Here is a 23918-nt window from a genome sequence, read left to right on the forward strand (position 1 = left end):
TTATTTTTCAAAAAAATGTTTTGCAAACCTAGTCAAAACTCAGAAAAATTTCTAGTCCAAGCAAAATGACTGCAAAAGGAATGTTCTTGGATTCAAGCTGCAAGTTTCTAAAATTTTAAGGCAGGGTTTACTAGAGATCTGTTTGGCTGATACTTCAACTTCTTGCTGAGTTTTCAATGTCTAGTAAACTAATTAACCTAAGGAGAAGCTAGAAATCCATATATATTTTAAAAAATAATACACTGAACATCAGAATCAAAAGTGGACATAGTAAATTTAAAAACTAAGGTTTTTGTCTTTGGGAGAAGAGAGGCTCAAAATGATTCCAAAATAGGATGAAAAGGTGATCAAATTCAGCACCCACAGGAAAATGTCTAGAATCTAGCCAGAGGGAGGATTATAGCACATATTTAGATAAATAAGAAAAAGATATTTTTTAAAGGTTACTCAAATACCAATTCTTTATTCCTGTAAATGAATAAAGTCCTTCTTGGCCAACCTTCTATTAAAATGAAACTTCAAAATTATAGTTTTTATAGCATTAACCCTGAAAAGGTTTGGTACAAAAGACAGGATAAGTTCAATGAGAGAAGCATCAAAAGTATTCAGCTGGCCACAAGTTAATCATATTTCATTGAATTTAACTTCTCTCTTAGGCATGGGATGTGTGAAGGGTACTCAAGCATCAGTCCTTAAAACCAAGTGAAAGATCTGATCAGCTACATTACTGGGTTTAATATGTTACACATTCTCAGCACTGACAGAACTGGGGACCACCCCCGCCAACCAAACAGGGGCTAGAGAACAAGACCCTCTTCCACCAGACCTAAGAATGAAAGCTTACGGGAATCATCTTCAGCAGGGGCGGAACGGGCTGCCAGGCTATTCTCAGATGCAGAAACCTAGAAAAAGAAAGGCAGGGTTGGGGGGGTAGGGGGTGGATTAAGAATCACATTAAAAATAAAAGAGCAAACTGCTATTAATGCCATTAAAACCTGCTGACTCCAGTCAGTCACTGGCTGCCTGGGGGAAATAATGGCCCCCAGAACAGCTGAGCATTTAAACAAAAGGGAGCAAAATGTCTTTTACGAGGATATTAACATGCCTCTCAATTACAGAGTAACTCAAATAACAGACTGCAAGCAACTGCCAAAAGTGTGCATTATCTTCCTTTATAAAAGAAGTTCTAAACCATATCTTTGTACTCTCAAAAAAAAAAAGGGGGAGTGGGGAGGGTACAAAACAAAACCCTCTATCAGGGAGGGCAAAGCTCCTCACCACAAACCACAACTCGTATAACTATAACTCACTCCAAGGCAAGATAAAGTCTTTACATATAGGAACTATTCTTTTATTTTCCTAACTCCTTATTTCCCAACCAAATGCATTCTGCTGAAACAAGCTTGCTGGTACAGAAGACCTTCTGATAGCTATAAAACAAATTTATCTAAAACCAACCTTTGGTATTATCTTCAAGGTTAGTTTCCCTTTTTAGTTCCAGTCTCAAAATGGCAGTGTTTAACAAGATGGCAAATCTTATGTATAGGTGATTATTTTCCCCATTTGGCATCAAATTTAAATAAAAGTACTCTCTACCAGCTCTCTCTCCTTTCTACTGGCCCCTAGGCCATCCTGGTATCTTCCTCCACACTCAAAATCATGAAGGGTCGGGACTGCCCTGCTGGTCCAGTGATTAAGAATCCACCTTCCGATGCAGGGGATGCGGGTTCGATCCCTGGTCAGGGAACTAAGATCCCACATGCCGCGGGGCAACTAAGCCCGTGCGCCCCAACTACTGAGCGTGCGTGCTCTAGAGCCTGTGCGCCGCAACTAAAGAAGCCCACGCACTGCAACGGAAAGACTCCACATGCCGCAACAAAGATCCCACGTGCTGCAACTAAGACTCAGTGCAGCCAAATAAATAATAAATAAATAATATTAGAAAAAAAAAAAAAAGAAAGAAAGAAATGCAGAGAACTTCTAGTGAGGTTATGAGGAAGGAATTCCCCCCCCCCAAAAAAAAATCATTAAGGGTCAAGAGGTGACCCAATGTGCACTCCTCGTGAATATTCTTTCATTCAGATGTCAGGGATTTTATGGGTGATGCTGAGTGTTTATAGCAGGATGTCTAATGTACTGAATAAATTTACAATGGAGATTAAGTTGTTGGCTGACTGCAACGTGGTCATTTTTTCCCCTTTATTCTCTGTTCATTACAGGAGTTCTGACATGGTATAAAACAAACCAGTATAATAACAGTTAACAGTTATTAAATGCTTACTATGTTCCAGGTATTGGAATGACCACTTTACATGCATTATTTCATTTAATGATACGAAATAAATTTTCTGAAAGTTGTGCATGGCCATAAAAAGCTCTTCAATTCTTGCTAAATTAGGAGGTGCACCCATCCCAGGATGTCCTTCTTTCACCTCCAATTTAGTCACCTTGAACCTGCAGGGTAAACTTAATGCCAATCATGACATCATTGCACACGCCCAACCAGATGACTTCACTGCAGGAATAGCCAGGAGAGAGCATGTGAGATTTTGCTCAAACATTTCATTAAAGAAAAGCACAAATTCATTCACAAGAGGAGAAAGGGAAGAACAATACCTTGACAAAATATCCTATTTCAGGCAAGTTTACCCTGGCATTAATGTCCTTTTGTAACAACTGAAGTTCAGATAGTTCTTAGGTATTGGCTAACAAAAGCTAGGCAAACAGCCAAAAGGATAGCTGAAGCTTTGAAAAATTTTATGAATTTTATGGCAGCCAAGGGTTCATGAACCTACAGTATACACTTGAAGACTATGTACTATCTTTATCTCCTCTCTTCCCCACCCACTTCCCAATTTGTGATTCAGCTGCAATGATACCCTTTTAGGCTATAATTAAAATGTTCTGATCCTCCAATTCAGCTCAGAGTTCCAGGTTCAAATCAATATGAAGACAATCAAGAAGGAAACATGAAATTAGATATAGGGACAATCCAAGCATGATTTTCCGGATGATCATTTCTCAAATTATGCTCCAAGGACAGATGGGAGGATTTCAATGCTGGGAATAGTTTTTTCTCTTAAATGTCTTTTTTACAGTATATAAGAAAAATTCCAAACATATCACTTATACATAAGACATAATCTCCCACTTAAAAAATGGGAAAACCAGGCAGTTTAATTAGAGGACTCACTTGATATAGGACATGTGACATGGAAATAATGCCTGAGCCCACTGTTGCAAGGATGTATGTAATTTGATTATTTTATGATTATGAAACACATTACTGCCACGTAGTTTGTCTTATTATCTCAAAATACATTTGTGATATGGTTTTGTAAAATAAAGCGATTTAATGTTCCTAAATTTTTTCCTGTTCTGTTCTTTGAGTCAAATATTGTAGCCATTAATATGAGACTATTTTTCTGTGTGCCTACTTTGGTCCAAGTGTGTAGTACATCTCATGAGTTCCTGTTGGTATGCTGTCAATATATCTATTTTAAAGTCTGTTATAATCAAATAAGTTTGAGAACTATTGCTCTTGACCCATTTTAATTATCTCCTCACCTTTTGTAGAATGGCCTCAAGGGTGTTAATATGTGTAACAGAAACAATGACTATACTCCTATTAGTCACTGTAATAGACTTGAAAGCTCTTTCTCCTCATCTAACTTAACATTTGATTATCATATTGACTGAAAGACCAACGAGACTGGGTAATGGATTGGCAGAGAAAATGGTAAGTTCACCTGACATATATATTGTTACTTAATCCAACTAAGCCATCCATCTAACCATAAATGTATAAAACCTGATTTGTTTAAAACCTTCCCATGGCTTTCCTCCGACGCAGGACTACAATCATACTCTTAAGGGTTTTTCAAGACCCACCCTGGCCCTCTCCCTCCACCTGTCTCTTACCATTGCCTACAGGTACTTCATGCTCCAGCCAAGTCATCTTGGTTGGGTTCTCTGGTTTCCAAACCTCTGTTGTGTCTGCCTGGAATACCCTTCTCTTTCTTTACTCAACTTTCCCCTTATTCACTTGGCCTATTTCCACACATCCTTCAAGACTTGGCTCAGGTATTACCTTCTTTTTTTTTTTTAACATTTATTTATTTTATTTTTGGCTGCGTTGGGTCTTTGTTGTTGCATGCGGGCTTTCTCTAGTTGCAGTGTACAGGGGCTGCTCTTCGTTGCGGTGCGCCGGCTTCTCACAACGGTGGCTTGTCTTTGTTGCAGAGCACAGGCTCTAGGCACGCAGGCTTCAATAGTTGTGGCATGGGGGGGCTCAGTAGTTGTGGCTCGTGAGCTCTAGAGTACAGGCTCAGTAGTTGTGACGCACGGGCTTAGTTGCTCCACGGCATGTGGGATCTTCCCGGACCAGGGCTCGAACCCGCATCCTCTGCATTGGCAGGCAGATTCTTAACCACTGTGCCACCAGGGAAGTCCCAGATATCACCTTCTTGAGGAAGTCAGGTTAAGGGTCCTTAGTCCAAGCTTCCATGGCCCCTCATAGCCCTTTCACGGCACTTGTTACACTGTTTTACAATAGCCAACCTACACTCATCTCCCTCCTACTCTGTTAGCTTCCTTGCAGGTAAAGACCACGTGGAATGGTTTGTTCACATTTAGTTGCTAAGCTCAGCATTGCCTGTGCTTAGCATAGTGCCTAGCTTTCAAAATACTTTGAAGTGAAAGAATGACATTTTCTTGCATAAAATGTGTTAAATTAATAATATACAAATAACTTTGAAGATGATATCTCTATTCAAAACAGATTTTTAAAACTTACTTAAGTTGGGCTTCCCTGGTGACACAGTGGTTGAGAATCTGCCTGCCCATGCAGGGGACACGGGTTCGAGCCCGGGTCTGGGAAGATCCCACATGCCGTGGAGCAACTAAGCCCGTGAGCCACAACTACTGAGCCCGTGTGCCACAACTACTGAAGCCCGCGCGCCTAGAGCCCGTGCTCCACAACAAGAGAAGCCACTGCAATGAGAAGCCCGCACACCGCAACCAAGAGTAGCCCCCGCTCACCACAACCAGGGAAAGCCCGTGCGCGAAGCAATGAAGACCCAACACAGCCAAAAATAAATAAATAAAATAAATAAATTAAAAAAAAAAATTACTTAAGCTCTATGTCCTCTGAGCATTTGCTGAGCAAAAGAATTTTCCAATGAAAATTGGTCAGCTATAAGTTGCAGAGCTCCCCAACCAAAATTATGTGACCTCCAAAAAAGACAATCTATCCTGGCAGCTGTTACCAAATTCCCAGACACTCTACAGCCTAGAGTTAGAGTTGTTTCTAATTTTAAGCATCTAATTTAGAACACATGCTTCCCTGGCAAATGGACATCAGACTTTCCAACCCACCTTTTCTCCATCCTGATGGGCGATGCAGACCTCAGGACCCGGGGGCACATTCTCCTTTTGCTCCAATTTATGAGTTTTGATTTCACCACCACTAGCTCTCAACTCATTCTACAAAATAAAAATAGTCTGTGAATTAAAAAAAAAAGTCTCATGATTCTCTTCATAGCACATCTATTAAATAAACTGGGAATGTTAAAAAAGAAATTATTTTAAGAGGCTTTAAGTCAAATCAACCCCCTAACTCTCACAAGCAAAACCCACTGACTTGTGAAATGACAAAAGCAGCTTTGTGGACACATACCTCAGAGTTAAATATTTATACAACTAGTCTAAAACTGGATGCTCATTAGAATACAGACACACACACAGACCACCCCCCCGCATACAATGTTCTCGTGATTCACTCTTCTAGCAGCAGAGCTTGTGGGAATGCAAAGCTGGTGAGTTTTACCAGAAAAGACCATTCTGGAGCAGGGGAAAGGAGATGCCAAGTGCCAATAATTAAGAAAATATACTGACCATATATATATAAATGCCCGGCCTGGAAAGAGAGACAGCAATGATGTATACATATAAAAATTGAAATTATACTTAATGATACCATAAAACAGCCTTTCTTTGTGAGACTTTCAAAGACATGTTTTTAGCATAAAATTCTTTCAGTATACTAAAGACATACCTTATTCTACTTCTCATAATAGAGCTTCAACATAAAAAAACAGGCATAAGGAGTCAGAAGGAGTAAGTGTAAACATATTTGTTTTCCTTGCAAAGAACACTTGGGGCAAAATATTAAAATTGACTTTATTACTAGATCCATAATCAGTACAGAGGTAGATGAATATGGACATTTCCTACCTTTAGTCTGCTAGTAATCTAGTACCTTTCTGTTCTCTGTGATTCTTTAGGCATGGGAGAAAAAGAGCGATTTATGGCCACAAGGCCAATGAAGGGAGTGTGAGTGCGACTGACTGATGCAGGTGTGGAATTCCAGGTTGAGGCCTACAGCTCTGGAGGTGCGTCTATGAGGAGGAGCTGGCAGCTAGCACTACAGAAATCAACAGTACAAGAGCCCGAAACTCATTCGTGACCCCACCTCAAAGCCCAGCCTCTGGAATCACTGCCAGAGAGAGTGAGCCTTGCTACAACCATGCTCTATAAGGGGCCTGAGAAATTCTTTGGGGATGAGACAAAACGTGCTTTTTACAAGAATTCCTTAAGACTTTTCAACTCTTAAAATTTACAGAGCAGGCGAACTACAATGCAGAAACTCTTATTTAGGAGTTAAAAAAACAAAGTCACTGAACAGGTTTTTCCACTTAGGGAGTCACCTGGTAAGAATGTTTATAGCAGGAGGGCACTGAGAAGCACCAAAATCCTATAACAGAGGGAATTAAGCTCCACAGATCATCTGTTTGCTGTATCTCCTGACCTGCCTTTTAAGAGAAGTCTCATTTTGCCTATTTTTCACACTCCCAGTGAATAACAAGCCTGTGATGTTCCACTTCACTACTGATTTACACACAGTATCTCTTCTTAAATCAATACTGAAAAATCAAGATAAGATTACTCACTGCCCAGAGACTTAGTCCACCAATAAATACTATTGGAAAATGCATACTTCATAATGTGGGGGAAAGAAGGCTCAGCTCCTGGAATACACATTGTGATTTCTAACAGGCACTAGTTCAGCCTGCCAAATAAAAGTCAATACTGTTCTTCCAATTTTATTAAAAAATAACAATCAAGAGATTAATAATTTGTCATTTGAAATCTTAGAAGGAACAACTGTTTGAAAGATATATATGTATGTGTACATGTGTATATACGTGTGTGTACTTATGAATAAATGGCATTTAAAAGGCAACTTCAAATAAACAGTTCGGTCGTGTCCTCCTGCCAGTTAAGCCTAGGAAAGTATAAAGGGGAAAGACCCTCCATTCTACTTAGAATACGACATTTTTGTGCTCACTGAGTGCGTCATCTTCCTGTCATTTCTCTCCCTTTTTCCTATCCACTATTCTATTTGTTTAGAAAATTATTACATCATAAGAAGTAAAGATTAAGTAGACCCTATGTTGTATGATTTAATTTACATGAAATGTCCAGAACAGGAAAATCCATAAAGACAGAAAGTAGATTAGGGGTTGCCAGGGGATGAGGGAAGTGGGGAATTGGGAATCACTGCACAGGTATGGGTTTCTTTTTGGGGTGATGGAAAATTTCTGGAATTAGACAGTGGTGATGATTGCACAACCTTGTGAATATATTAAAAATCACTGAATTGCATATTTAAAAATGGTGATTTTTATGTCAGGTGAATTATATACCAATAAAAATTGCAAAAAACACCCCATCCCACATTAACGTTGAATATATTCAATATTTCTCTCCAGTATTCTCCCTTTCTTCTCTCAAAAACAAAAATAAGTGTTTATGTTAAAACTAATAAAATACTATCAATACTTCTTTAACAACAACAAGATTAAGTAAAAGAGACAGGAAAATTCTCAATGACATTACAGGATGGTAACATCACACAAAAAAATGAGCGGGGTGGGAATGAGGCCTAGGAAAGCAAAGTCAGGATTAGAACATGGTAAGGATTACGAATGAAGCTAGGGTAGGATTTATGTGAAGAGAGAATGGCTGGGGACCAGTAAGGAGCCAAGGCTCACAGGTCAGGGTCTGGGAGACACTTCTAGTTCCCGTGCTCAGTGACCATTTGCTGGATGAATGAACGAATGAATGATGCTGAACACATACTGTATAGTTGGTGGAACTGCTTTGTTTGGACACAGCTGCCTGGTACTTGGCCATTCGATCCTTTATGGAGGTTTCTGACAGGCGTGGGAACTCCAGATTTCGCCTACTCTCGCTTTTCTCTGAGTTGAATCCTGAAGGTGACAACTGACCTGCAAGCATGCAAACAATGTGCTTTATTAGAAGATAAAATGCGATTTGAATGATTTCAAGATTCTAAATTTTGGGCTATTGTAATCTAATATAATCAACCTCTTCTATTAAGAATACAAAGAAGGGGAACTTCCCTGGTGGTGCAGTGGTTAAGAATCAGCCTGCCAATGCAGGGGACACGGGTTCAAGCCCTGGTCTGGGAAGATCCCACATGCCACGAAGAAACTAAGCCTGTGCGCCACAACTACTGAGCCTGCGCTCTAGAGCCCGTGAGCTGCAACTACTGAGCCCACGTGCCACAACTACTGAAGCCCATGCGCCTAGAGCCTGTGCTCCGCAACAAGAGAAGCCACTGCAATGAGAAGCCCGCACACCGCAACGAAGAGTAAGTAGCCCCTGCTCGCCCCAACTAGAGAAAGCCCATGCAGGGACGAAGACCCAACGCAGCCAGAAAATAAATAAAATAAATAAATTAATTAATTAAAAAAAAAGAATACAAAGAAGGAAATCAGGATTATAACTGTCACTTATAAGGTAACATTCACTCACTTTCCCAACATTAAAAGGAGAACCCTTACCATCACTGAGTGTTATATATTTTAAAATTTTCGTTCATTTAACATGTGAAAAAATTAGATGGCAATGCCATTTTAATTTGCATTTCTTGGATTCCTAGGAGGCTGATGGTTTTCCTATATTAATTGATTTTATTTTCTTTTGTGAAGTGCCTGTATATGCCCCCTTTAAAACATAATAATTCTGCTCTCAAGGTGTTATGTTAGCATCAGTAATACAGGATAACCAATCTTGACATGGGATAATGTCCATCCATGGGAGCCCTCAAGCCCCAGATGACCATGGAGCCAAAACTGTCGGTAACAGTACTTCCCTTATAATCCTGCAAAGTTACCCTTTGGTTAACACAGGTTACCGTTGATAAAGTTGGATTAAAAATACAGAGAAGCTATTTGGAAAAAGCAATGAGATTTGGGAATGGCTTGTATCTAGCAGCCTTTCTTTTAATTTGTACCACTCTTCCTTTAAAAGCATCAGCTTTGAGGTCAAAAGGTATTGTTACTAATGAGTACTTCCTAGAAAACTTCCCACACATGGAACTCTCTGCTTACCTGGGCCTATTTCCAAGTCATCCAGAGAATAGCTGTTTTCAGAGATCTTTCTTCCACCTGCACTTCGGCTTTGGGCCCGAAGAATCTGTTTGGAAAACAAAACCCAGCAATAAGCTTTGCAATGAGGATGGGAAATCTTGATGCAATGTTCAAAAAGGAGGCCTGCAAATCTCCTTTATAAATAAAATCCAGTAGAGATTAGATTTTATATTAGTTTTTATATACAACAGAGTGTGTTTTTAGTACTATAAATATCAAGCACTACATATTCACAGGTGCCCAGGGGAAAATAAGTAACTCTATATAGGTAATGCTTTCTGTGAAATATCACTGCCTAACCACCTTAACCAGAAAGCCTCAGAATTTAACAGTCATTGGAGCAGAATCCTCATGTCCCAGATGAAAATGATGTCTCTCCAAACTGCCAAGTCCCGATGGCAGTATCTGCTGTTGGCCTTCTCTGTCCCATTTTATCCCTGCTGTTGCTGCCTGGTTCTTCATCATCTTTTCCCTGGACTACTGCATTACCTTTCTTTTTTTTTTTTTTTAAAGGAACATTTATTTATTTATTTTTTGGCTGTGTTGGGTTTTCGTTGCTGCACACGGGCTTTCTCTAGTTGTGGTGAGCAGGGGCTACTCTTCATTGCAGTGCACGGGCTTCTCATTGCGGTGACTTCTCGTTGCGAAGCACAGGCTCTAGGTGTGCGGGCTTCAGTAGTTGTGGCTCACGGGCTGTAGAGCGCAGGCTCAGTAGTTGTGACACATGGGCTTAGTTGCTCCGCAGCATGTGGGATCTTCCCAGACCAGGGATCGAACCCATGTCCCCTATGTTGGCAGGTGGATTCTTAACCATTGCACCACCAGGGAAGTCCTTGAATTACCTTTATAATTGGTTCTTCTGCCTTCCAATCAAGGCTCTATGATGCTGCCATTATCCCAAGTAAAACAAAAAAATTATCCCCAAATATAAATCTATGTTACTTGAATTCCCAGGTGCGCAGTGGTTAAGAATCCGCCTGCCAATGCAGGGGACACGGGTTCAAGCCCTGGTCCGGAAAGATCCCACATGCCGTGGAACAACTAAGCCCATGCACCACAACTGCTGAGCCTGTGCTTTGGAGCCCACGTGCCACAACTACTGAAGCCCACGTGCCTAGAGCCCGTGCTCCGCAAGAAGAGAAGCCACTGCAATGAGAAACCTGTGCACTGCAATGAAGAGTAGCCCCCGCTCGCCACTAGAGAAAGCCCGCTCGTAGCAACAAAGACCCAATGCAGCCAAAAATAAATTAATTAATTTAAAAAAATCTATGTTACTCTCTTGTTCAAAATTCTTTAAGAATTCCTAATCACTCCTTGAATTAAATCTAAAGTGCTTAGTATGTCACAAAAGACCAGTTCTAGATCTGGTCCCTTCCTACCCTCTCTGGGTATTCTCTTCCTCACCGCTTACCCTCCAGGAAAAGCAAACCACTGGGAGGTCCATGATATTGTAAATGAGTTCCCTCCACCTGGGTTACTCTTTTATCCTTCTGTTGTCTAACAGTGCCTGTTCCTTCAAGACTCAGTGTAAGCTAAGCAACAGTCCCTCTGCATCTGCCCTACCTCTCTTCCATAAATCTAAATAGCCCTTTCTCTGTTCTCAAGGACCTGGTCACACTTCCATTACAATGCTTATCAAATTGTTGTGCATCCCTATACTGGACTGGAATCTTAGTTTACTGAGGGCAGAGACCATGCTTTTATTTTTTTAATTAATTAATTAATTAATTTTTGGCTGTGTTGGGTCTTCGTTGCTGCGTGCGGGCTTTCTCTAGTTGCAGCGAGCGGGGGCTACTCTTGGTTGTGGTGCGCGGGCTTCTCATTGCAGTGGCTTCTCTTGTTGCTGAGCACAGGCTCTAGGTACATGGGCTTCAGTAGTTGTGCCACATGGGCTCAGTAGTTATGGCTCACGGGCTCTAGAGCTCAGGCTCAGTAGTTGTGGCGCACGGACTTAGTTGCTCTGCGGCATGTGAGATCTTCCCAGACCAGGGCTCGAACCAGTGTCTTCTGCATTGGCAGGTGGATTCCTAACCACTGCGCTATCAGGGAAGTCCTATTTTTTATTTTTTAAATAGAAAAGTGGAAGGTACAGATTTATGTAATTAAAAAAATGATTCCTGTAAATTACTACATTTGTATCTCTCAAATTTAGGGTAGATCTCTAATGAAAGTTCCAAATTCTAATTTTAAGACTAGAAAAGTAACTCAAGAAAGCCACTTAGTAAGTATCAGAGGATGTTCCCAGACATAATACACAGACAGTATGTCATGTTTATTCAGCTTGCAATGAGAGCCTTCAAGCAGATCCTATCATTGAAATCTCAGTTTATTTCCAGATAACTTAACATGGAAAAGATGTCTGAAATCCAGTATGACAGGAGACAAGAGTAAAACATTTAGCTCCCTTTTGAATTCAACATTAATAAATAATTATTAAACCTTTAAGTTCAATGGACTAATCAACCAACAATAAAGTTTAAGACAGTGAACTATCCCTTTTTCAAGTCCTCCCCACCCCCCCGCCCCCCAGCCCTCTCTCTCTCCTTGGAGATAGAAAATACGCCACTTCAGAAATCAGAGCCAAGGATTTGGTTTGCTTGTACCCTACCAAAAAAGAATACAGTTTCTAGCAAATTCGATATATATTTAATGCATTGCATCTCCAGTCAGCTTTGCTATTTACATTATTGGTTGAATCTATTTACAAAAAAAAAAACTAAAAGAAGCTGTAGCAACTCTAACCTTGCCACATCATACTCAGGTCAGCTGCACCAACATCAGTCACATCCACATGACTCCTATGATGCAACACATTCTTGCTCTGGGAGCAGCCTACCATTTGGAAATGAAGATCATCAGCCAAAGTGAAAAGATAAGTTTGGCAGAATACCCTCCATCCACATTTTTCTGTTTTTAAAACATTTCTCATTTGCAGATAGTTAAAGGAAATTCCAAAGATTTATTCCAAACGCTGCTGCACTGTAAAATGATCATTATAAAAACTAAAATTTTCAGGGCTCAAAAAGGGAGAAAGCCTGGAAATTTTTTTTTTTTTTTTTTTAAAACCAAAAGGGAATGGGTTCTGCAGTCTTAACACTGGAGCAATATTTCAAATATTTACATTCTGTCAAAGGTAAAGTTTAAGCAGAATTCCAAGAGTATGTGTTACATGTTGCAACCTGCTAGGAGTTTAGTTTTCTGTTTGTGCTTGAAGTTCCTACACTGGTGTTATTGAGAGCAAGACCATTTAGAACCAGAACACATGCCCTGCAAGGTTCTTTGGTTTTAGAAGCATAAAATTTCCCATCTTCACTAGCTTTTTATTTAAATCTTTGGGTTAAATAAAGAGCCATTTCCCGCCCCCCCCAAAAAAAAATCCATGAGGGTTCAATACTCTGAATTATTTTCTTTCAACTATTAAAAAAGTGAATCTGCAAAGTCATTTGGTCTTAGAAAAAAACAGAAAAACGTCTCTGGAAATCAAAGCTATACTGACACTGGTTCTGAGGAGGAATACAGCTGGCTTTTAATGAGCTCCCGGGTGAAGCACTATGCATTTCTTTTAATACCTTTCCACCTCCAAACCACTCAAATATAAAGAATGACAAGATCCCTGCATACCTGAAATGAAATGAACACAATATTGTAAAGCAACTATACTTCAAAATAAAACAAAACAAAACAAAACCAAAACCCCAAGATCTCAAATTCATTTACTATTAATTTTTGATCCTCATTTTACAAGTGGTAATCTGAGGTTCAGGAAGAAGGTGGGGTTTCCTCCAATATTTCTCAGGGAAAATAGAGGAGCACAAAAAGAAAAGAAAAGAAAAAAAAAAAAAACCTAACACCAGGAATTCTGATATGGAAATACTCTTCTGTAACACATTTTTATTACATTTCAATCTTTTTTATTCAGATGGCTGAGGCAGCCTTAATCATCATACTTTGTTAAGAGAAGAGAGAAAAGATAAGACACTTTAAGACTTTCTGGAATTTCCTAAAGCTTGGCCTCACCCCACCCCACAAGTCCTCCTTCCTGTCAGCTGACTGCAGTAACTCTCATTAGTGTGACCACCCCTTAAATATTTTCATTAAATCCATAAACCAAATGCATCAACATTTACCAGTAAGAAAATAAGAGTCTGGGGCTTTTAGCCAGTAGTCTGTAGAATTTCTTTTCTCTGCAAAGTTTTCTTTAAGAAATAAAGTAAGTTAGGTCCCAAATGTCAAGTGAAAAGCAGGATTTCCTGTCCTGTGTACCCCTATTTTCAGGAAAAATTATCTTTAAAAGTTGATTCTCAACACTTTAATTTACTGAGAGCCACTTCCTTCAACCTTTCAACTTTGACCTTCCTTCAGACTCTCTCATCTCTCCAAAGTCAAGCGTGGAGGAAGGATGACTTTTAGGGAAAAATGGGACTTTGCTGAACTATGCATGGAGATCATATGGTGTAGATAAAATCTGGCCTTAATTTCTCAAAATACTGAGAGAGAAACATTTCCTTCTCCAGGGACCCTCGCAGAAAAAATACAGCTCATTTAAGTACAAAATACACACAGAAGGAGCACTTATCTCCAGGCAGGGGGATTTCTCTCTCTCTCTCTCCATATATATGTGTGTGTGTGTATATATATGTATATACACACACACACACACATATATGTATAAATATATATACATATAAATATATATAAATGTTTATATATATATGTGTGTGTGTATATATATATATATATATTTTTTTTTTTGCTTGCACTGCGTGGCTTGCGGGATCTCAGATCCCCAGCCAGACAGAACCTGTGCATGGCAGTGAAAACCCCAAATCCTAACCACTAGACCACCAGGGAACTCCCATATTTTGTATTTCTAAGTGTTCTATAAAAATTATGGAGTAGCGCCCACTGGCCGCACCTAGAGAAAGCCCACGCACAGCGACAAAGACCCAGCTCAGCCAAAAATAAATAAAATAAAAATAAATTTTTAAAATAAGTATGTATTACTCTTACAATTAGGAAGAAAAGAAAGGAAGGAGAGGTAATACTTCATATTTTTAAATTAATATAAATAGATAAGAATGATAAAACCAAATGCTGATGAGGAACTGCTGGGGAATTAAATATGTCCTTAGATTGTGCTAGCAGTGTTACAGAATTATGTCTTTTGACCACGATAACATCATTCAGTAATATAGCCCCCCCCATAATTAAAAATAAAATGTTTCTGCCAAGATGCTTAGAGCTTTTTTATTAGGCTGGAAGAGAATCTAATTACTGGGGAATGATTAAAAAGTATAATGAAGTAACATATTGCCATAAAAGGATAACTACATGAACTAGGAAGATACAAAGGAAGGGCTATATAAAAAAGACCAAACCAAAGATAAAGCACACAAAACAGTGAGCACACAGTACCTAAAACCATGTAAAATCTAGTTATGCAACGATAAGAATATCATTGAGCACAATTGGTAAAGGTTACTCTTTTTTCCAGGTTTACTTGGCTTTTTCTGGTTTACTGTGTTGTGTGTGTGTGTGATTGTTCAGATGACTAATTTATATAAGAAAAACAAACCTCCCAAACTCAACAAGCTTCTAACTCAAGAGTTTTAGTACAAATCTCTTGCAGTCCAGTGTACTTCTCTTCATTGCCCTGATGTTTTTTATTCAGTAAAAAGACTATAAAACGTAGGAAGAGGACAGATAGAAAGCTAAAGTCTTTGAGAAGCCGGCTGTTAATATGTTTTAATTCTTTCCTGGTTTCCTTAGATTTCAAAAATATGTAAGGCCAGGGCTTCCCTGGTGGCGCAGTGGTTGAGGGTCTGCCTGCCAGTGCAGGGGACACGGGTTTGAGCCCTGGTCTGGGAAGATCCCACATGTTGCGGAGCAACTGGGCCCGTGAGCCACAATTACTGAGCCTGCGCGTCTGGAGCCTGTGCTCCGCAACAAGAGAGGCCGCGATAGTGAGGGGCCCGCGCACCGTGATGAAGAGTGGCCCCCGCTTGCCGCAACTGGAGAAAGCCCTCGCACAGAAACTAAGACCCAACACAGACATAAATAAATAAATAAATAAATAGATATATTGGATTAAACAAATAGATCATTAAATTAAAAAAAAAATGTAAGGCCAGATGTTTTTATCTAATAAATAGCTATTATAATATCCATGAAGATAGTGTTTATGGTAGAAGAGGTACTACACAATTTCAGTTCTTGTTCTGATATTAATTAGCCACATGACATCGGGCATATCAGTTAATTTCTCTGACGTCATCTGTTTCCATCTGTAAAATAGGGATTTTAATATCCTGCGAACAATAAGCTGAATTAAAGAACCTTTTACAATCACTTATAGTTCTAGGATTTATGTCAACAATCTTGATAGGGATTTCTCACTCATTGTAACTCGTTAATGAATTAGAAGGCTAAAGGAAATGACTAATAAATTCATCTGGATACACACCTATGTTGTTTAATCCAGGAGTGAGTCCAATAGCAGAAAGAAAAGGTGATTTTGTGGGGCAAATGATGTCTTCCTGGCCCCTACAAACTCTAATGTAGCCAACCAATGCTTAGAGAATATTCCAGTCTCCTGATATTACTTTTCAACATATTTTATTTTAATGGAACCGGATAGAAACCAGGAAGTAGTTAACTGGCATGAAAATAAGCAGAAAAGAGATGACTGGTCTCTAACTGACACGTCAAAGACAGCCACTTAGGGCAACAAACAGAAAGATCAGGATTCCCTGACTGGCATCTTTATACCTGGATCCATTACTGTCTTACCACAAAAGACCAAAGGTTTACTCAGAGTTACTAACTACGGTAAATAAAACTTAATTTATACGAGTAGGAGGCCTTACGAGAAATGTACCGCTACAGAGAGGTCAAAATAACACTGAGAACTTAAGAGTTCATCGACAGATGAATGGTTAAAAAAGATGTGGTGTATATATATATATTGGTTTAATCCTGACCCAAGCAAAAGACAATACTTTAAGTAGGTTATGAAGGTAGAAATACACCTTCCAAATATTTGGTCTTTATTCTCCTATCCAAAGATTTGTGTGAACCAAATAAGTTAGGAACCAAACAGAAAGAATTGAGACTTAAGGAGCCTGTCCCTACATTGTTTGGTGATTTGAATAACCGCATCAAGGCCTTTGAAGATTATGGATTCAAATGTCAACATGATGATAACTGAATATTGGTTATAACTGCCTGATCAGCTTTCTCATAAAAGAACGCCCAGAATAGTTACTTTGGCTACCTAAAACCCAGATCAACATACACATGGAGCTAGGGATGCTAAGCCACATTCAATGTATGTCACTGGGGGGGGGGGAGGGGGGCTTCTTTTTCCTCATAACCTATAGGTTACATTAATCCATCCACTGCTCATTTGCTCATAGGAATTAGAACTATCATGTTCAACTAAAACATCTGACCAATATAACCTATCTATTCACCAAAGGTAGAGGATAAGTGAGGAACAGCCTTTAATCAGTTCTCATTATTTATAAGTTATTTGAGTTCTAAGCTTCTTTTCTCCTTTTTATTAAATAAACACTAAGAGCCAAGTCATTGTGCTGACCACTGGGAGATAAAAACGTCATTACTTTGAAAGAATTATAGACTGGGGAGTGTACAAATTCATACATGACTATTAAAGAAAGCATGATATAAGTGGCCAAAGAGAAGTAAAAAGAAAATTCTACAGGAGGGTCAGGAGGGTGAAGGTAATTTCATCTGGGAAAAAACTGAGGTAAGGTCTCACAGTCTTCATAGACCTTGAGGAGTAAGATTTCAAGAGGTAGAAATTAGGGGAAAGATATGACTAATTTAAAATGAGGAGTAATCCAGGGTTTGAGTATAAGATTAGTTATGAGACTGGAAAGGTAGGTTGAGCTCAGACTGTAGAAGACCCAAATATTAAATATGGATTAATTCTGAGACATCCAAAGTTTCTGATCAAGGGAATAACATAATTTACAACTATGTTTAGAAAAATAAATAGCAACAGTGTGGAGGATGGAAGGGAAGAAAAAAATGAGAGGCTAATAGGAAAGGTTGCAGCAATACCACAAGGCAAGATGTAATAAGGCTAAACCATAGAAGTAGATGTGGGACCTCTTGGAGAGAATGGCCCATACTTGAGAGATGTGTAGACTTATGTAGATGGCTTAGTAAGTGACTGACTGAGAAGAGGTAGGCACAAAGAAGAACTGATCCCAAGCTTTACAGACCAGGAGATGTGGTGAATGGTGATGCACTAAGAGACACCAGGGGTAGAGCAGGTTTTGGTTGGAAAGATAATGGATTCTTTTTTAGCCTTCTTGAATTTGAGTGCTTAAGGGATATTCACAAAGAGATGTGTGATCTGGCAGGCAACCACAAAATTGGGGCTGAAGCTTGGGCTAAGAATTCAAGATTAGAATCTAGTTTTAGGATCCATCTCTTGGAGTCCTGGAAAGAGATGAGACTACACAGGGAGGGAGAAAAAAACACGACTGCAGAGAAGAGATCAGGAAGAAAAGTGGACAAGAACAGAAACCATCTCAGACAAAAAGGGAGTAAGAGAGACTAAGAAAAGTAGAACTCAAGCCAATTAACTTGGCCTCCTGTAAATAACTCTGATAAAAAGATTTAGGAGATAAAAAGATTTAGATCATGCATTTCCATTATCTATGTGCTCCCTGACCCTGCTCAGCTAGTTAGTTGAGATTTAGCCCAGTTCTTTAAAATTCTATTATGGAGACAAAGATTCACACGATTTGTACCTAATATATGCATTTGTCTCACAGAAGTACTAATTTTTTAGCTCTGAAGTAATCATTCTTACCTGTATACTCTTGCTCCTAAAAGGACTGCTAGTGTCTCTACCATATTTCTCAGAGCTTCCTTCCAAAGATCCAATTATATAACTTCCTGATTAAAGCCTTATCCATATTAAAGCTGAAATTATGATAACAATAACCATAACCTAGTTTCAAACTGATTAGTTATTCATTAAACTAAAGTAGACAAAACTTTTTTTTTAAACAGTTTTACTGAAATACTAGACAAACATTTTTAAAGTAATCTAGACTGTTTCCAACATGGGTAATGATGCTTATTTAGAAGCAGCTATAAAACCAAGGGCAGTTGTGTTTTACATTCCCTAAGCAGTCCATTAAATGACAAATGACTATTTAATCAGGAAGTTTAAAAAGCGCCTCCACCCAAAAAAAAAGCCCAGGTCAATCTTAGAACCCCTCCATCTTCCTAGACCGTTAGCAATCAGGCTGAGTGCCAGTGTGATTTGGTAGGATCTTTCTTTATATGAGAATTTTTTTCTCTGCTTTGAGCAGCCACAAACAGACAGGCTTGTTCTGACCCATCTTTCACTAGACATTTACGAGAAAAAAGTCTCTCACCAGATCCTTACACATAATCAGCATTTTGTTTGCTGCAGTCCCAATCATTTCCTACCTTGGGCCAGTTTTGACATGTACCAGCCTTTTGCACTGAATCTACATTGTGTGTGCTGCCATGACATCAGCCGTCCTGCCCCTAACAGGGTCTGAGAGGAGGAGACTTACAATGGTGCTTTGACTCACAACAAAGCCCCTTCCTCTCTATTTAGGATTTCTGACATTTTTTCCTTCCATTTAAAATTCTTCTTCCCATTTAAATTTTTTTAAGATTTTTTTTTTTTATTAAGACCATAAAGGGGAAAGAGGGAGTTGGCAGGCCTAGAGGACTCAAAACTGAGAGGGATGAGAGTTTAAGAAAAGTCATAAAATGCTTTGTGGTTACATCTCTTGCCAACTGGTTTCAGTGTTAAAACAGAGTAAAAACTCATGCAGAGAAAAGGGTTCTAGCTTTGCAAATCTTTAAAAATTCTTTCTATTGATACACCCTCAAACAGATGATCGCTGAACACTAAAGAACTTTTCCAGGTAGAAAAGCAACAGGCACCGCAAGATACAAGAAGAGATGGCTAAATCACACCAAACATAACTGAGGATTCTAGGATAAGTTATCTAATTTTTACCTCGGAAGAAATGCTTCATACCATTACTTCACAAATGTAGAAATTTGGGCCAATACTTAGCTGAAAAAAATCTGCTTTCCCATCTAAAGGGAATCTAGAGTAAATGATGGCTTTGCTCCCCATCAGATCTGTTTATTTCATTATAATGACTGTTGTAACAAACCAACCCCATGTACAAAGCCAGATATGCAGGAAAGTATGAGAAAACTGGAAAAATTTACCAGCTCTGCGGCCCCTGGATTGTTATAAGTCACCAGCATATGTAACTCATTTTCTAGTTAAGTAATTCCCTCTGGGGACCTGGTCTGCACTCCACATGAAGGATCAAGTTTCATTAGCAGTTGTAGGAAAATGCAACCCTCTGCATTTGCAAGTCAAAACTCCTGAAGGCTATGGCTAGTCTGGCTATCTTCATTGATTTTTCCTGGGATAGGATTTTAGCTGATAGAAAACATTTGTTGGAAGGCACAGATGAGGAAGTTGAGAAGAGAAAGGATTCAGCTAGCAAGGAGACAACTAAGCCTCAGTCTTAATGTTAAACTCTGCCCTTAACACTCAGCCTGCAGCTGTGTCCAGGCAGAGAGCGATTCAGCAGTAATTCCACCCCCTAAAGCTACAAATGACAAAAGGCACAGGAAGACAAATTAAAAGGGCAAGCGTACAAAAACACATAACCCAATCAGCATCAAACTCTTCATTTCTCGATATCGCCCTGAATCCCAGTGTGCACTTGATTTCATGTGAAATTGGGTCACACTCACAAATCTTAGCATCTCTGTAAATAATTCATTTGAGACTTTTTATTAACTACTCATCTAACTTGAATCAAAAGACATACTGACCACATACTCGCCATTACACAAACCGTCTAGACTAGAAAAACAGCTTTGTTTAGTTACGTGAATTGGCTTTTTCAAGTTTTAAACCCACCCAATCCTTACCTTGGTTTGAGTTGGTTCACCTTTCTCAAACATCATCTTAAGCCTGTTCAGCGGAACATTGTATTTCTCTATTTTGTTTGCAGCTTCTGCATTTTCACTTATTTCGGGTTTTCCTACTTCATGCCTGGATTCTCCCAGACAATTTTCCATTTTTTTACTTTCTGCTGAGTGGTCTTTAAGATGCTCACTGTCCTCGATGCGGGGGTACGGATACTGAATAAGAGCTTCAGGAGGCGATTTGATTCTAGGTCTGGGGTGGACTCGTTCCTCTTGGTCAGCCTCGACTCCAGAGGCAGAGCTGTTTGCCACTTCAGCGGGAGGAGGGTCGCCTCTATGCCTGACCTCGGTGCTGCTGTTTCGCACGGAGTCTGGGAGAGAGTCTGCTCCCAGCACTGGGTTCTCCCACTTCTTCTTTAACACGGTCAGGTTCCCCCTTCTAAAGTGCTGGGGGAGATTTTCAGTGTTCTAGAAGAACAAAAAGTGAATGCCAGTTATAACTTGCCTGCTGAAACATTCAAACATGCTGTTCTTTGTAAAATGAAAGTTAAAACTCCAAGCTGCTCCTGGTCCACTGGCGTTTCAGACAGCTGTGAACAGTTACAGCCCTGCCACATGGAGAAAGCATCCACCGCAAGAGAGGGAGAGGGGAAGAGAGAAAAAGTCAGGAGCTAAAGCAGGAAGTGATAAAACAGGATAGCCTTATAAGGACAAAATGAGAAGAAAGGAGAGCCCAGATCTAATGATAGTTACATTGGAGCCAAGGGATTTTTATCCAGAGATTAATAGGGAAAACAGAAAGAAAAAGCAAAATACCAGTTACTTTAAACCCTGTAAATATTCACTAATAAAAGTTCATCATTACATGCCACAAAATTACATCCTGGCTGGGTTTTTTTTCTTCTAAATGAGACAAAGACGCAGTATAGCTTAAACTACGCAATACCAATAATTGTGGACAGTAGCATCAAGAATTGAAACTCTCTGTGGGAATTTAAAGCAGCCACCAGACTTTTACATGTATATATCATCATATCCGACATAATTTACATGAACAGTCAAATTTTATTTTTACATAAGAACCTAATCCTTTTTTCCCCCTGTACTTCTCTACATGTTTGTCCATGTATAAATCCTCAGTTTTCAGAAAATTCACTATTTTCCAGATCCTTTGGTTGAAAAATACCCAGGCTTCATATGAAACACTACTACCACCCCCTCTCTTGATGGAAGGACACACATTTACACATCCAAGAGAGTTCTCTTTCACATGGGTCAAACTGGAATTAATTTGTACATATAAGACAGATTGAAAACAACCTGGAAAGTGTCAACGTTGTTCCGCAATAAAAGAGGAGACATGCTGGGTGAAGTAAAATTCAATGTCCTAGACTCTGAAAGCACTCCTAAATAAATTAAGCAGCAGCACCTTCCCAACAAAGCACAAACTCCAGTACCTTCTTGCCCTCCATTCCTGTAGTCTGTGGCTCACCGGTCTTTCAACGAAGAAAGGACAAACCACCTAGGACTGAAAGACTCTGGGGAATTAAACAAGATTAGCAGCTATATTGGGAATTAAGTCTCTCACCCTATTACTCTTCTGAATACTCTCTGAGAGCCACTTCATCAAGTAGCACCAAGGCATGGAAAAAAGAAAGTTACAGAAGAACAACTGCTTGATATTTGTGTTTAAATCTTAGCTGACAAGATGCTTCATTGGGGGAAGCATGTATGGACCAGAAATATAAGCAGCAAGAAAAGTTTTCTTGTTGGAAAAGAGAGAATTTAAAAGCTGGTGCTACCATAACTGCCAGAAGCACTCTTGGCTCTGTGCACCCTCCTGAGACACAGTGGATGAGTCATCTGGGTCTCCAACTTCACCTGCTCTGCTCTGCCCTGCCTAAACAGGAGCCCTGAGAATCAAAGTGGCATTTTGCCTTGGTAACTGGACACTACTTTTCTCAGAGACATATCATGTGATCAAAGAATATTTACTGACGTGCAAAGATGCTCATAAGATACTTTTGAGTGAATAAAGCTAATTATAAGACAGCGTGGGGGACTTCCCTGGTGGCGCAGTGGTTAAGAATCCACCTGCCAATGCAGGGGACACGGGTTCGATCCCTGGTCCTGGAAGATCCCACACGCGGCAGAGCAACTAAGCCCATGCACCGCAACTACTGAGCCTGTGTGCTGCAACTACTGAGCCTGTGTGCTGTAACTACTGAAGCCAGAGCTCCTAGAGCCCGTGATCCGCAACAAGAGAAGCCACCACAATGAGAAGTCTGCGCACCGCAAAGAAGAGTAGCCCCCGCTCGCCGCAACCAGAAAAAGCCCGCACGCAGCAACGAAGACCCAACGCAGCCAAAAATTAAAACAAATAATAATAAAATTAAAAATAAAATTAAAAGAAAAGAAAAAAAAAACACAGCATGGGGAATTCCCTGGCAGTCCAGTGTTAGGAGTTGGAGCTTTCACTGCTGTGGGCCTGGGCCTGGGCCTGGGCCTGGATCCAATCCCTGGTCGGGGAACTAAGATCCCACAAGCCACAGCCAAATATTAAAAAAAAAAAAAAAAAGACAGCATGATCCCATTTTATAATACACATATATGTTTCTAAATATAAACATAGAAAAGTAGTCTGGAAGAAAAGACATCAGGATGTTAACAGGTTGCCGCAGGCATTTGTATTTTCTTCTTCTTTTTCTCTTTAGGATAAATGTGCTTTCATTGTGTAATAAAAATGAATACAAAAATAAAATTATGCATCGTCTTCATATCACAAGAAAAAGGTTCTATGGAATATCAAATAATTTTGATGTTACTTGTAAACAGCTTGAAAGTTGTCATCTCTACTTTACTTGTGATGACCTGGAAGAGAGGGATTTGTGTGACGGAGTACCAGCAATGTCCCAAACAAGGACCTGGGTGGAGGACATCCCTTAGGGGGGCATTTTAACAGAGGAGTGAATGTGCTCTTTTATTAAAAGGAGTTCTTAAGGATACAAGTTCAAAAGTGCTGGGGTGGGGACAAGTAGGGGAGGGATAGCGCTGTAAGGTCTGACAGCATTAAAGGCCCCAGAACTTGCCATCACTCCTGGCAGCACCACCCAGGTCATGCCAGCTTTCCAGGCCTTTCCTAGAGCTTTCCAGCTTTCCTAGAGCTTGAGGCAAGCAAAGATGGGGCAGAAGCAGTGCCTACAGTCTTTCCGGGGAAGAAAGAGAAGGAAGAAGGCACAGAACAAAAGCTAGAGCTGAAAGCAGACCGGGCAACACAATGAAAAGAGTACTGGACTGAGATAGCCTGGGTTATCATTGGATAGTGGATTATGGGCCACTTACATTTTCTTCTCTTTCTTTATCTGTATTTTCTTTTTAATTAATTTTTAATTGAAGTATAGTTAATTCACAATATTGTGTTAGTTTCAGGTGTACAGCAAAGTGATTCAGTGATTTTTTCTTCAGATTATATTCCATTATAGG

At 39.7% G+C, this 23918-nt stretch overlaps 1 protein-coding gene across 4 annotated transcripts in view; it reads right to left on the reverse strand.

The window, feature by feature from the left end:
• LIMA1 (LIM domain and actin binding 1) overlaps nucleotides 1-23918 on the reverse strand; it is an 86765-nt gene that overhangs the window by 12938 nt on the left and 49909 nt on the right. For 3 of the 4 annotated variants that reach the window (XM_059935878.1, XM_059935876.1, XM_059935877.1), the window contains 5 exons: nucleotides 20439-20903; nucleotides 9420-9504; nucleotides 8143-8291; nucleotides 5377-5484; nucleotides 845-902 (listed from right to left, as the gene is read on the reverse strand). In XM_059935878.1, coding sequence (XP_059791861.1) covers nucleotides 845-902; nucleotides 5377-5484; nucleotides 8143-8291; nucleotides 9420-9504; nucleotides 20439-20903 — 865 coding nt within the window. Of the gene's footprint in view, nucleotides 1-844; nucleotides 903-5376; nucleotides 5485-8142; nucleotides 8292-9419; nucleotides 9505-20438; nucleotides 20904-21892; nucleotides 21991-23918 lie in introns of those variants that run through there. The other variant, XM_059935879.1, reaches the window with a different exon arrangement.

Source organism: Balaenoptera ricei, chromosome 10, assembly GCF_028023285.1.
Source record: "Balaenoptera ricei isolate mBalRic1 chromosome 10, mBalRic1.hap2, whole genome shotgun sequence".
Taxonomy (NCBI): Eukaryota; Metazoa; Chordata; class Mammalia; order Artiodactyla; family Balaenopteridae; genus Balaenoptera; species Balaenoptera ricei.